General features: G+C 41.0%; 1 protein-coding gene across 11 annotated transcripts in view; it reads left to right on the top strand.

The window, feature by feature from the left end:
* The window catches only part of ZMYND11 (zinc finger MYND-type containing 11), a 74,728-nt gene extending 62,430 nt beyond the window's left edge, over positions 1–12,298 (top strand). For 10 of the 11 annotated variants that reach the window (XM_070381230.1, XM_070381227.1, XM_070381232.1 and 7 more), the window contains 9 exons: positions 1,654–1,741; positions 2,230–2,285; positions 3,410–3,487; positions 4,312–4,430; positions 7,103–7,310; positions 7,685–7,753; positions 8,496–8,768; positions 9,075–9,260; positions 10,975–12,298. In XM_070381230.1, coding sequence (XP_070237331.1) covers positions 1,654–1,741; positions 2,230–2,285; positions 3,410–3,487; positions 4,312–4,430; positions 7,103–7,310; positions 7,685–7,753; positions 8,496–8,768; positions 9,075–9,260; positions 10,975–11,097 — 1,200 coding nt within the window. In that variant the 3' untranslated portion in view covers positions 11,098–12,298. The remainder of the gene's footprint in view (positions 1–1,653; positions 1,742–2,229; positions 2,286–3,409; positions 3,488–4,311; positions 4,431–7,102; positions 7,311–7,684; positions 7,754–8,495; positions 8,769–9,074; positions 9,261–10,974) is intronic. The other variant, XM_070381233.1, reaches the window with a different exon arrangement.
* Positions 12,299–15,290: the final 2,992 nt, after the last annotated feature.

The following is a 15,290-nucleotide window of genomic DNA, read 5'->3' as shown; positions in this document are numbered from 1 at the left end:
AGCACTTGGGAGTTTCTCCCCAGGGAAGATGAGAGCGCAGATGTGCTCTCAGGTCTTGGGGAACAATGACATGCACTTGAACAAAGCGGATTTTAACTAGAAAACTTAATCTTTCTGGTGGAGTTCTTGATTTTACCTAGTTAGCTGAGGGCTGTTAATGGGTTTGTTAATATTTAATTACAAATGCAATGAACATTTTGATGTGCTTCCAGTTAGATTTGCAGATACACCAATTCTGAACCTATGTGTCATTTGAGTTTTAAAATTTTATGGTTGGCCATAATAGGAGTAATTTTAAATCATCTGCTCATTCCTTAATCTGCTTAATAGCTGGAAAAACTGAAGGTGTATTATTTCAGTGGAAGAAAGGGGCAAATGAAGGTTGTTCATAAAAACGAGAAATTTTAATTCGACCTCTTAGCCCTACACTGCGTAACTTCTGAGAACAGTGAAGAGCCTGGCTGTCCCTCCTGCCCTCCCCCCATGGTACCCCCACATTCTGCAGTTTGACTCCCTCATTTCAGGGAGCTTAGTAGCTGGGCTGATGGTGTCTTATTAGCAAGTGCTGACCATGAGCAGAAGCACCCTGAAGGAAATGAAGAGGAAGAAGACCAGGTTTTTATGCTTCCAAAGGTTTACGGTGGAGACCAAAATGCTAGCTGTGATGCTGCATGAGGACTGCTGGGTGTGGGTGTACCCACCTGGGTGCAGGCAGGCAGCCTGGTGGCACCTTGCGCCCCTGAGCCAAAGACCGTGAAGCGCTCAGGGTGGAGTTTGGGTATCAGTGCTCATGGAAGAGCCCTGTGACCCTCGATGCCAGACAGAAGCCATCGACTGTCTTGGTGCACAGAGGACCAGTGAGGACTTGATTTTAAAACTGTGTCAGCCACCTAGCTCGAATTCAGAATTGCCTTGTCTTCTTTGTGGTAATCTTTCACAGAGGCTAACAGCTCTTTCTTCTTTCAGTTTTCTTTTCCTGACTTACATAAATTTTGCGCTTCTCTGGTGGCTCAGATGGTAAAGAATCTGCCTGCAATGCAAGAGACCTGGGTTCGATCCCTGGGTTGGAAAGATCCCCTGGAGAAGGGAACGGCTACCCACTCCAGTATTCTGGCCTGGAGAATCCCATGGACTGTGTAGTCTATGGGGTCACAAAGAGTCGGACACGACTGAGCGACTTTCACTTTCACTTTTCATATTAGTGACTGTTCTCGAAACCAGAGCCCTGAGAGAGTTGCTGAGAAAGTCATTCTTATTTTTCAAAGAAGCCCTGTTAATTATAGTACAGGCCTGTGCGTAGCATATTCCCTACATGGTAGATAAGTAGTTAGGTCTCATCAACCCCACTACCAGAGCTTTCATTATGTACAGCACTTAGCCGCAGCTTTTATCATTGTTACAGATGAGGTGTTCATGCTGCAGTAACAACGTGGCTGAGAATGTGGGACCTTCTGCACTTCACCGTCCTGGAATACCCTGACTGTAGACGGAGTTGTGGGTTTCTTTTATGAACATTCTGTCAGTATGGACACAGGAGCAGTCGTAATGCCATTCTGGAAAATCTTGCTGTTTCCCACACTCTCACACTGTTAAATTGATGGCAAGTGTTTTCACTATTAACCGTTGTTCATTTTGGTTTTTTCCCCTCTGCAGAAAGTGAACGAAGGGAAATACCGAAGTTACGAAGAGTTCAAAGCTGACGCTCAGTTGCTTCTCCACAACACAGTCATTTTCTATGGAGGTTCAATATTTTTTTTTGTGTAGTTTTTTTTATTCATGTGTTTACATTGCATGTTGAGAAATATCTCTTATAAAACATTACACTAAAACAATACCTGAACAATCTGTAAGTGAGTGATAAAGTTAGGGTTTAAACTTAAAAATATTTAGTAATATAGATAACTATATATAGCTTATAGAATTGATTGGCCAAAAGCAGAACTCTAGTATTTGTTTTTTCCCTTCAATATCCCCTCATTCAAAAGTAGTGAAAGAGGCCAATCTATACTGAGAGTATTAAGTTGTGTTGAATATAAAATTAAAGCTGCCTATTTACTTTTCTTTTACTGCCTGAATTATATTTTGAATACATGTGTTTATTTTCCGTGGTATATGTCCACTTTTGTTAAACTGAAAGAAAATTTAAATGGCTATATTACTTTTGGTAGTCTTGTGTTTCCTGGTAGTCCTGTGATTGCTGGTAATACATATCTGTCTTTATAATTACAGCAGACAGTGAGCAGGCTGACATAGCACGGATGCTCTATAAAGACACCTGTCATGAGGTACTGGCCACACCTAATACCTGAATGCTTGCTGTTCTCTACATTAACCTATTTTAGAATTCCATTCTGATATGTACACTTTAATTTTGCCATTTCTTTAAATACAATCGTATTTCCATGTTTGACATACATGGTATATACAATGCAAACAAGAGAGACGGGGGGGGGAGAGGCTAGAATTCTGGTAGAACTGTTCTCAGAGACTCTAATTCTGGGAATTAGACTTAGTTACTAAGTAACTTCTAGTTAGAACAAGAGGAAATTGTTTTCCTTAACTACCCTAAAGCGAATTAGTTAATATGACTGCATGTAAAGTGTGTTGCACTGGGCAGGCACTCAAAAATGTTACCCTCTTTGAATGAAAGATACAAATTTGAGTTCTTACTACACTACACAGGCAAAAAAGCAACCCAACATCAGCATTCGTAATTAACAATATATGAAATATATATTTAGGAAAGATTTTTTTTGGGTGGCCTTTCTTATTTAAAACATTCATCTATAACCATATTATCTTTGCAAAAGTGTCTCAATTTATATAAAAAGTTTTGTTTCTTTATTCCATTTATGATATGACTCTTCCATTCATTAAACATATTTATTGAGTGTGTGCTGTGTGCTGAGTTAGGAATAAAATGGGAGTCAGGATGCTGGCTTCCTGCTCATACAGCTGCGTTCTGAGGAAGGAGACTCAGGAAAAGGAGAGACAAATCAGTTTCTTTACAAAAGTTACGGAAAATATGAAAGAAAACAAGACTAAAACGGAGAATGAGGCAGAGTAAGGGCTGCTTTTATTGGTAGTGGTATTTTCTGTGGGCATATCAAGAAGACATTTCTGGGGAAATAGCCTTGCATCTGTGTGTTGAACTGGAAGGTATCAGTGAGGCTGGGGAGCCAAGGGCAGATGCAGTGCACCCTGAGGAATCAGTCTTCTATTCCGAGTGTACTCAGGGCCCTCTTGGGAGGTTCAGACAAGAAAGTGGCATTGGAGAATTCAAATGTGAAGCTTAAAGAACACAATTGCAGACTATAAACATGAAAGAGAGTGCTGATTCACAGGCATCTGGCTAGTTGTGTGCATGCATATATTTTATGTAGGCTAAATAGTTACTTTTCTTTTTCAGCTGGATGAACTACAGCTTTGTAAGAATTGCTTCTATTTATCAAATGCTCGTCCTGACAATTGGTTCTGCTATCCTTGTGTATGTGAAATTTTGAGATTTTCTTTTCTTTTTTTTAACCTCTTCAGTGTCTCTGATGTACTGCTCTAAGGAAGTTTATTCCAATTTGCTTTAAGATTATAATCCTTCTAAATATTTCTCTTCATATCATGGTTTTAATGAGTATAGAAAACTGAAACATAGGAAAAAAACAACTTGGGGTCAGTATCCATTTCTTACTTTAAAATGAGAACTTTAAGAATAGGAATAAACATCGAATCCCTTAATAAATAAAAATTTTTCATTATCTCACAAGAAATCTAAGTCTTTATATATAGCTGTGTGATTTCCCCTAGAATGACATGTTAGTGCCAAAGGTTTCTCCTCTCCCCCCCGACAAGGGCATAAGAGCCTGCCTGAAAGCTCCCACTTTCTGAGACATTACTGTGCTCTTCAGTCACTTGATGGTCTCATTAAAATTTGTATCTCTGACTTCGTAGGTTGGGAGGAGGGCCTGAAGATCTCCCATTTCTTACAAGCTCCCAGGGTTGGACTGTATTTCGTGAAGCAGAGTTAGGGTGTTCAGTTTGCCCTTGTTACTCACGTGGGTCTTGGTTTCCTTCCAGAGTTCCATGGGCTGTCAGGAGATTCTTTTCACTCCACATTGCTTATGGAAATTTTAATTTTTTGGTGTTTTTCTTGGAGGCAAAAATCAACCAGTCCTGGGGTGGGAAAGCACATTCTGTGCGTTTAGGACTTATAAAAGAAGTATTGCAAATATTATACTTAAGTAGGTCAGTATTAATGATATACTTGTATATAATACTTTACAAGTAATATGACAAGATAAAACATTTTATTTCCAGATACCTAATCATGAGCTGGTTTGGGCTAAAATGAAAGGTTTTGGATTCTGGCCGGCCAAAGTCATGCAGAAAGAGGACAATCAGGTTGATGTCCGCTTCTTCGGTCACCATCACCAGAGGTAATATCATGACCCATGAGCCACCATCACCCCTGGGCCTTTAGGAGCCCTGAGGTGGACCCAGGGCTGCAGTTACCGGTGCTCTGGGTGCTTTGCCATCAGGAACAATGTGAAGTGTATTTTAAATTAAAAAACAAACCAGCATGTAACTTGACTGGGCACCTTAATGGGACAGTTTCAGTGGCAGAATTTAGAAGGGTGAACTCAGAAGGGTGTCAGTGGTGGGAATTAAGTGGAGAGCTTCTCAGCATGGTCCATTTCACAGAATTGTATTGTCCTTGTGGGAGTTTCAACCAACTTTTCAAGGTTCTGTCAGAGTCACAGACAAAAATAATCAACTCGGGAGTATAGGAGAGTGTGGGTCTTGCGATCTAAGAATGGATATGAGGGAAGAACTTTGACCTAGTGTTTTGAATTTCATTAACAGTTAATTTAGAAAAGTGAAGAATTGTTATGCAGAGATCACCATGAATAAATACAGTAAATATTCTTTAGCTAGTTCGTCTTATCTCTGCACCTAGTGGGGAAAGAAAAGGTAGACACGTGATTATGGACTGTCCCTCCATATGCTCAAACCAGAGCCTGCTGCTGCCTCCCGAGCACAGAGCAGGTTGTGATGCTTTGTCCTGGTGAGCAGGTCTGCAGGGCACGCATGTCTGACTCTCCGTGCTGCCTGTGGTTGGAGGGTGGATGGCACAGGCAAGAAAGAAGGGGCACATCCCGTCAGATCGCAGGCCCATCTTATTGTGCACAGACTCAGAGAATTCTGAATTCAGATTGACAGATGTGTAGGTATAGCCAGATCCAATTTTCTCTCTTTTTATTAAACTTTAAATTGTGGGGTGTGTTCTGTTTCCCTTTTATAGTGTAGATCAGACTGCATGTCTCAAACTTGAAACCTGATTATCTATAGTAATGGAGATGATTGAGAGAATAGGTATGTTGTATGAATTGCATTGAGACTTAATAAGGTCTCACATTAAGACTCTTCATTCAGTTTTATTAAATCCAAGGGATACATAATTTAACAGGATAAAATTCTCTCCTAGGTCACAAGTTCATTCCAGGTAGTCAGCACTGCTTATGATGGAAATCCTCCTCAAAAACATACTGCTTTTAAAAAGTGTTTAAACAGTTTTTGATTGCCCAGTAAATGTTTGCTGACTGAAAGAGTAAATAAGAATACAGGATTTAATGGCAAGGAACTCTTCCACAAGCAGAATTGTATTTGCACTTCTCCTCAAGTGTAGTTTACTTTGGTTTCTAATATAGCACTGTCAGATGACACTGTTAATGTAATATTTATAAATAAGTTCAAATTTAACAATTTCAGCTGTCATTAGCATGTAACCATATGGATTACTGTATATTAAAAATGTGGTTTTAAATTCTAAAGCAAATAGCTTAGTTTATACAAGCAAGTTAGAAGTCTACGTTTATAACGTTAGGCATATATGCCAGGATTCTCTGATGCCTTCAGAACAGTTTTAGGTCTAGTATTTCTGTAACTCCATAGTAAGACTGGAAACAGTAAATCCTGGTTTATTCCTAGTGCTGTATCCCACCGCATGTCCTCACTGGTGACACCCTTCTCTCTTCGTGTCCAGAGTCACCTAGACTGCGTATGCTGCATTGTTCCTCCTCGTTCCTCAGTTCAGGGCAGTGGCAGTGCACGTAGGAGCACTAGCGTAGTTACCAGGAAAGCTAACCGTTAGGACCCTCGCTGCGTTCCAGCTGCTAGTTAATAGCTTACCTTAAGCCCATCTGGGCAGCATCTCCGTGAGCCGTCAGATGAGGCAGGAACAGTCCTAGGACTGTACACTCTGTGGTGCTTTCACTGGCCCATAGTCAGCCCCAGGTGAGTGGATGCAGTGGGAGACTAGGGCCAGTAAGTGATTAGTACCCAGGAAAGCTTTCTTCAGTTTCTATTCTAGCTTTCTTCCTGATAGAACCACATGTAGTTGTAGATCAACTGTGGGCTCACAATTGAGTGCTTGGTTGCAGAATGGTATACACTTTCCCACTTGTTAGTCATGGTCCATCTAATGAATAGGGATGTAATGACCTCATTTTATATGTAACTGTCTCATGAACATTTCTGGGCATTTGCAAATGACTCTATAGCTTCCCTGGTAGCTCAGCTGGTAAAGAATCCGCCTGCAATGCAGGAGACCCCAGTTCGATTCCTGGGTTGGGAAGATCTGCTGGAGAAGGGATAGGCTACCCACTCCAGTATTCTTGGGCTTCCCTTGTGGCTCAGCTGGTGAAGAATCCGCCTGCAATGCAGGAGACCTGGGTTGGGAAGATCCCCTGAGAAGGGAAAGGCTACCCACTCCAGTATTCTGGACTGGAGAATTCCATGAACTGTATAGTCCATGGAGTTGCAAAGAGTCGGAAACGACTGAGCGACTTTCTATAATTCTAACATGCAAGTAGCTAGATTTTGAGTAATTTATAGTATTCAAAACAATGAGATATTGAACACTTTAAAAAAGGCTTATGAGTCATTCTCACCCTGAGGACTTTACTCTGATGACTGTGAAAAACAAGTCAATTCACCTTTTTTCTACTTGGTAAAAGTTTTTATTTAAGTCACAAACTGTGCTTTACAATGCACAGAGTTTCTGCCATTTGGGAAACTTCTAACTGTCCCTTTTCAATGTTGTTCACAGGGCCTGGATTCCTTCTGAGAACATCCAGGACATCACAGTCAATGTTCACCGGCTGCATGTTAAGCGCAGTATGGGCTGGAAGAAGGCCTGCGACGAACTGGAGCTGCACCAGCGCTTCCTCCGCGAAGGGAGGTTTTGGAAGTCCAAGAATGAGGACCGAGGGGAGGAGGAGGCAGAGTCCAGCATCTCCTCCACCAGCAACGAGCAGGTGAGGGCGCCAGTGAGAACCTGTCAGTTGTGCTCCGGAGGTGCGGGTGCCAGGACGCACTGGCATGGAATGAGCAGGTGGTGACTTCTTCCTTCACACAACATTTGTCAAGTGCTCCTCAAAACAAACCAGAAACAGTCCTAGTTCACAGAAGCTACCACCACTGATCCGGATTCGACCAGCACATTAGCTCTTTCAAGCCCTCCACCCAGAGGAATCATTCAGTGAGTGCCAACCATGTGGTCTTGAAAGAGTTAATGTGAGAGGGACACAGCAGGTGCCCACCTCTCCCCTGTGGGTCCATGGCTAGTTCCAGCAGAGAAATGTTTTGTGGTGTCAGGAATAACGTGCTGTTACTTTGATGATGTCCACAGCTAAAGGTCACTCAAGAACCAAGAGCAAAGAAAGGACGACGTAATCAAAGTGTGGAACCCAAAAAAGAAGTAAGTTGCCCACCTTGCAGTGTCCCGGTGACAAGTGAAACAGGAAATACTTTCACAGTTGTGATCCAGGCAGTGCTCCTGACAGGTAACTTGCAAAAAGGATTGCCATCAGATAGCAACCAGGTTGGACCCAGACTGCCCGCTGCCCTGTCACTAGGGTAACACACGGGAGTATCCAGTTAAGCAGCACTGACCACGTCTGGCGAAGTGGGACAGTCCTTTGCTGCACGGTCTGGGAACACTGATGTTTTCTCATGGCACTAATAAACAATTTTTAGTGTTTATCCAGCAGATCAATGAGACCAGCATTTGAAAACTGAAAGAAACTGTGGCTAAGTTCAGGCTTTTACAATTCTGTAATCCAGGTACATTTTAAAACCAGGGCACAGTACCACCACATAGGGTATTTGTTTATGAATCTCATCCAAAGAAGTAACGATAAATTCTAATGATCTTACACAGTAAACTTTTTGTTTAGTTTCCTTCTTTGAAAGGAAACACCTTAATATTAGTATTTAATGGAATTGTAAATGAAGTTCCTGTAGAATGACTGTACCTATAAATTGCATATGTTTTAATTTTTTTTTATTTTGAATTGTGATCAAATACACAAAAGAATTTTCCATTTTCTTACATGATTGTTTGAACAGCAGTTGTATGGCTGTTTGTATCACTCTGTTTTTTTTCAGATAGAGCTTGCTCTTGAACTAGTAAATCCTCTGGCACTTTCCTTATCCTTTAGGAACCAGAGCCTGAAACGGAAGCTGTAAGTTCCAGCCAGGAAATCCCCACGATGCCTCAGCCAATTGAAAAAGTTTCTGTGTCAACTCAGACCAAGAAGTTAAGTGCCTCTTCCCCAAGAATGCTGCATCGAAGCACCCAGACCGCCAGTGATGGAGTGTGTCAAAGCATGTGCCATGACAAGTACACCAAAATTTTCAATGACTTTAAAGACCGAATGAAGTCTGATCACAAGCGAGAAACTGAAAGAGTTGTTCGAGAAGCTCTAGAAAAGGTAACACAGCCCTCAGTGCCAGCGCTGCCTCAGACACACGGGCGGGTTAGGTGACTAGTCTTCCTGTTGTGGCTTTACGTCGCTTAGGCATCAGCCAGGTAGCAGCTCTTTAAAACAAGGAATAAAACATCTTTTTATAATATTTTAAATAACAGGTACTTTTCTCACCTAAATATTTTATAGCCCTTAATGAAATAAAGGGAACAGGTACATCACTTAAGTAGAAACTATGTATTAAGGTTTTGCTTAATGGTTTGTGTAAATTATGAGCTGACATACTCTGGGTTAACTTTTTTTTCATCTCAGCTGCGTTCTGAAATGGAAGAAGAAAAAAGACAAGCTGTAAATAAAGCTGTAGCCAATATGCAGGGTGAGATGGACAGAAAATGTAAGCAAGTAAAGGAAAAGTGTAAAGAAGAATTTGTAGAGGAAATCAAGAAGCTAGCAACACAGCACAAACAACTAATTTCTCAGACCAAGAAGAAGCAGTGGGTAAATACCACTATTTTCTTAGAATCTGATTTATGAAAAAAAAATACCATAGGTATGATGAAAATTAATTCAGAAAGATCTATATGGCATATGTAAAAATCCGGAAATACAGTCTAATGTGAAACTGTCAACTTTAATTAACTTAAACTGTATTTTAACTCCAGATCCCACATTTCTCAGTATTTGCTCAAAATTATTTTGTTACATTGAGATTATGATACTTTGGGACATAATATATATAATTTATACAAGTTTTCCATCTATGCAGGTATTTTATTTTGATAAGTGGGCTGGCCCTGATAGGTGATATTAACTTATAAAATTGTAAATGTAAGTATCATAATAGCAAACTAAGGATTTTCAGATTTTACTGCACTTAACATACATTAGCTTCTAGTAAAGAAATTGATTGCTTTATAAAAGTAATATCTCACTGGTCTCTAACGTAAGAACTGACAGTTCACCAAGGACGGTGCCCTGAGGGTCTTCTTAGGCTGTCTGCTCTCCAGTCTTCTCCCCAGTCTTGCTCATTTCCACTGACCTGTTGTCTTCAGCTCACATCTGCCTTTGAATCCCTCCAGTCATTTTTCACTTCAGTTAATGGACTTCTCAGCCGCAAGTCTGCTTTTTGGTTTCCATCAGAATCTTTTTATTGATGTTTTCAGTTTGCTCATACATCATTTTCTTGACTTTCTCCATGTCTTCCTTTAGTTCTTTGCACTTCTTTAATAGGTGTTTTAAAGTCTGTGTCTAGTATATCTGCCAGTAGGTTTTTTACATGGACAGTTTGTTGATTGATTCTTTTTCCTTTGAATGGTCATACTTCCTGCTTCTTTGTATGCCTTGTGATGTTTTTTGTTGTTGAACACTAAACATTTGAGTCTAATAACATGGTAACTGGAACTCATTTTCTCCCCTTTATCATAGTTTGCTGTTGTTGTTTCTTTGATTGTTATGGCTGTCTATTCCCAGGATCAGACTGAGGTGTAAATTAAATCTCTTCTTAGGTCTTTTCTAAGCCTCTCCTTGGGTTTGCACATTGACTTCCTAATTCCCCCATATGTGCAATTGGTTTTGAGTGGCTTGCAAAAGGGAAGTCACTTCAGAGGGAGGACTTGTTTTTGGTTGGGGAGGGGTGCAACTGTTAATACAGTGGCCGCCCATCTGTGACCAGAAGCAGCAGTCTGCAGGACACCTGCCAGGGGGCTCCACACACAGCCATCTGGGGCTGTCGATGGGCAAGAGGTAGCTGTTTCAGTGCTGAGAGCCAGAATAACCAGAGTGACCATAACTTATTGTTCCACCCTTCCCCAGACCTCAGAGTTCCAGAACAGTCCCTTTAGATTGTGCAGCAGAGCTGCTGTGTGGGGAGGATGGAGGGGAGTCCTTGTGCTGCTGCTCCGTCATCTTTTCAGAACCTTTGGACCTTTTTAGGAAAAGAGAAATTATGCTTGTGTGCTGCTGCTGTTAATGACCTAGTACAGATGGAAGAAGTTGATGTGCCGAGTAAGCTTTGAGTTTGCTGATAATGACTGCGTGCTGAGCCTCAGTCATCCCATTGTTTCCCTACTGTCCTGCTCAGGACAGAAACCGTGTTGATGTTCTTGGTGATCCTGGTTTACACTTGAGTCAGAAAGATCTTTGAAAGCACAGTTTTAAAGTCTGTAGTTGTACCCAGTTTCGTTTACCTGCTGGTCATGGTTTCTTGCTGCAGTGCTACAACTGTGAGGAGGAGGCCATGTACCACTGCTGCTGGAACACGTCGTACTGCTCCATCAAGTGTCAGCAGGAGCACTGGCACGCGGAGCACAAGCGCACCTGTCGCCGGAAAAGATGAAGGCTGGCTCTTCCTGGAGAATCATTGACGACTATTCCTCTCAGACACAGCGGTTTTTGTTTCCAAGAAGCCAAAATTGTTTAGAATTTGCTTCCCATTTTGCACCAGCCTTTAAACACTTTTCGTGAAGAAATTTTGCACAGTAGTTTAAATCTTTTGTTAACACTCCTCTGGAGTTTTTCAGGGGGTAAAAGTAACATCAGTGGAGGGTATTATTTTAAATAAATTTTAATTGAGAGTTTGTTGCATTTTCAGCAAATTTTAAAACATTTTTAGGTTTTACAGAGATTTTAACCTTTAAACAACAGATCTTTAAAAAACAGGTGAATTACAAGTGAGTTTAACAAAGAAACATTTAAAATAGATCTGAATGTAAGAACTACAGAACTGTTTCAGAAATAAAACATACTACCTTGATGTGAAATTTATTTCTTAACCTTGTTGAGCTGGTTTTGTTCAGCTTACTTTACTGTTTAAAGGCATTATCTATTGGTTATGCCAGTGGGTATATGATTGAATTTAGGGAACAGGGTTGACACAGCAGGTGCTAGTCCTGCATATTTTTTCTTAAATGTTTCCCAATTGTGTTTTTCATTATTTCTTTTCAATATATAACTTTTATAACAAATTATTAGCTTTGATCTTGTAGTTTAAAATTGCAGGGAACTGGGGGTAATCTTTTACTGAGCTGGATCTTAGAGAAAATGAATATTTAAATTTTAAAGTTTGCACATTTCATCTTTGTCCTAACATGAGTGCTTGTAACAAAATAAACAACAAAAATAAAAAGCCAAAAACTACCTTTATCCATACATGAAATTATAGATGAGGCATACAGATTTCTTTAATGCTTCCCTTCCCTCCCCAAGTGTCATCTGATTGCCTACTATCTGGTGTCACCTCTTCTAGCATAAGTTAATACTGAAAGGAAAGAAAGCACTTAAGTTTCACAGAAGCCGTTATGTTTGTAGTAATGGATCATTACCTACTAATGAACTCCATCACTGTACACAGAATGAAGAATAATGCATGTTAATTTTCTTGTATTAAAGATGCCGTGATTTGTAAAAAGTCTGTATTTTGCGGAATGTCTGGACTAAGAAGCATTACCAATAGGAATGGATCGATAGTTAAATAATTTTTTTTATACATAGATATATAAAATACAGCCAGGAAACCTTAATTTTAAAAAAAAAACAAACCCTCGCAATTTATGTTTTTTCAAAGACTGATCTTAGACCAAGTCAAATTCCCATTTATCATTTAGTTATTTTTAAGGTTAGAGAAATAATTTGTAAATATTTATTTACACCTTCGATATTTATTAAAGCAATTACACACAATGTAAGTGAGAGAATCAGGAGAAAAAACCTTTCAAAAAGTTTTCTCCAGGTTTGTCAGGGTCACTCTAAAGACAAAAATGTACCTAAGTCTTCTGTGAAATAATCCCCCACCCAGTCCTGATGCTGTTGCAGATGGTGGTGACACAGGTTAATCGACAAGCTACTGCCCAGTGGTGCCCAATGGCTTGGAGGACCTGTCTGGTAGCCACACGTCAACACCATCCCTGAACTACGCAGGCACGTGGCATTCTCGGTCCCTCCTTGTTGCTGTGTGATTGGTCAGCGTCGCCATAGTGCCATGGTCTGGTCCAGACGACGTAACTGAGAATACTTACCTTCTCCGATTGTTTTCCAAGTTTAAAAACTTCGATCCACCCCTATGAGAGCAAGTTATTGTGGAACTATTTTTGGTGTGAAATCATTCCAGAGTGTGTACTATTTACCGATAGCTGCATGAAAGTAAGACTCGTGTTACTTTGGCTTTTTTGTCTCCGTTGACACGGTTGCACATTTCCAAGTTACTACAGCGTGAAAACTGTGTGTTTAAAAAAAAAAAAAAAAAACAAAATTAAAAAAAAGAGATTGTGGCCTGGTTTTGTAAAAGTTTTAGGTAAAATTACAATTGATTGTTTAGGAATCATTATTAAAAATTTTCTGCAAATCATAAAGCTATATCAAGGTGTTGAGCTTAGCCACTATGCACATTGTAATTACTCATTGTGGCTGTCCAGTTCTTCGATGCATTCTGGCATTTTGTAAGCTGCTCTGACTAGCAATATATAGACTCATTTAATGTGTTAACATTGGTTAATAAATGTATTTAAAAAAACTGCCTTTAATAAATTGTTGATTTAGTCCATTCCCCTAGACCAAAACAAACACAAGTATATCACATAGTAATCATATACTGTTGGCTATCCACTGGTGACTGTTTATAAAATCAGTGTGTTAAAAACAGTTCTTTTAAACACTGCATGTAAAGTTGGATTTACTTTTACCAGTTCTCAAAAAATTCAAGTTTGACTACAAAGCCCTTTTTCTTGACCTTTAGGCTGAACATACAGATAGAAAATTGCTCAGTAAACATTTGAAATTAGTCAATAATATCCATTTCAATATATCCAGACTCAAATCCATTATCTCGTTCTCACTTCACTCCTCCAACCAGTTTCCATGATGGTGATCTCAGTTCAAGCCAGCATCACCCTCCTGCCAAACCACGATGTAGAAGTGGCCCGACCCTCTCTTTGCTTCCCCCTCTAATTCAGTGGTTCTCAAATTTCTGACTTCAGGATCACAAGAGGGCTTGTTCTCTCCCCACCCCCACTTTGATTGCTAACAAGCTCCCAGGTGTTGCTGACGAGGCCATCCTTTCAAAGGCACTGCTTTACTGATGGAAATAAACAGATATGCAGAAGGTCCCAGCATCTTACAGAGTCCTGGGCCCATGCTTAGACTTCTACCCCCAGAAGGATCCAGGTCCCTCAAGTTAACAATCCTGGATCCAGCAGGATTAGGCAAGCCAAGAATAGAATTGGTAGCAAGAGTCCTGTCACTGATTTAGATCAGAGGCTCTCAAACGTCCAAGTGCACACAGATAACCTGGGGGTCTAAAGTGCAGAGTCCAACTTAGACTACCTGGGGTGGGTGGAGCTGGGCATTCTGCCATTCTGGCCACGGATGACACCTGAGAGGCAAGTTCTTAACTCCAAAACTGCAACTCACTGCTGAATAACCATCAACAGGAGAATGTTGGATCCCACCAAAAAAAGATACCCCACAGCAAGGACAAAGGAGAAGCCCCAAAGGAGGGGTGAAATTGCATTTAGAATCAAACCGATACCCACCAGAGACGCTTGGAGGGCTCAAACAAAACCTTGTGGGCACCAGGACCCAGAGACCCCACAGACTGAGCCAGACCTGCCTGAGTGAGTGTCTCCTGCAGAGGCATGGGTCAGCAGTGGCCTGCCCTGGGGATAGGGGCTCTGGCTGCAGCAGACCAGGGTCATGGAGCATGTAACACAAGCCCTCTTGGAGGAGGCTGCCATTAGCCTCACTATAAGCTGAGCAGACGACTCAGAAACTGCAGAAAAGTTATACCAAAGAAGTTTTCACACAGTTAAAGTTCTAGGACACACAACAGATTTTGCAACTTGGGGATCTGACAAAGGGAATCTGACTATGGAGGCCAGTGGGATTTGATTACAGAACTTCCACAGGACTGGGGAGACAGACTCTTGGAGGGCACAAGCAAAACCTTGTGCGCACCAGGATCCAGGAGAAAGGAGCAGTGACCCCACAAGAGACTGACCCAGACTTGCCCGTGAGTGTCCAGTAGAGATAATGGGTCAAAGGTGGTCTGCTGTAGGATCAGGGGCACAGAATACAACAGTACCTGCACAAGACCTTTTGAAGGAGGTCACCATTACCTTCATTACCACTATCATAGTTTGGAAACAGAAAACTACCATAGATTATCAACAGAAAATTGGATTGAAGATTTATTGAGCATGGCCCCACCCATCAGAACAAGGCCCAGTTTACCCCACACTCAGTCTCTCCCATCAGGATGCTTCTATAAGCTTTTATCCGTATCCATCAGAGGGCAGACAGAATGAAAACCACCATCACAGAAAACTAATCAAACTGATCACATGGACCACAGCCTTGTCTAACTCAATGAAACTATGAGCCATGCCATGTAGGGCCACCCAAGACGGATGGGTCATGAAGGAGAGTTCTGACAAAACGTGGTCCATGGGAGAAGGCAATGGCAAACCACTTCAGTATTCTTGCCTTGAGAGCCCCATGAGTAGTATGAAAAGGCAAAAAGATAGGACAGTGAAAGAT

This window comes from Bos mutus, chromosome 13, assembly GCF_027580195.1.
Source record: "Bos mutus isolate GX-2022 chromosome 13, NWIPB_WYAK_1.1, whole genome shotgun sequence".
Lineage (NCBI taxonomy): Eukaryota > Metazoa > Chordata > Mammalia > Artiodactyla > Bovidae > Bos > Bos mutus.
Note: the sequence above shows the minus strand (reverse complement) of the source record. Positions and strands in the feature narration are given on the sequence as shown.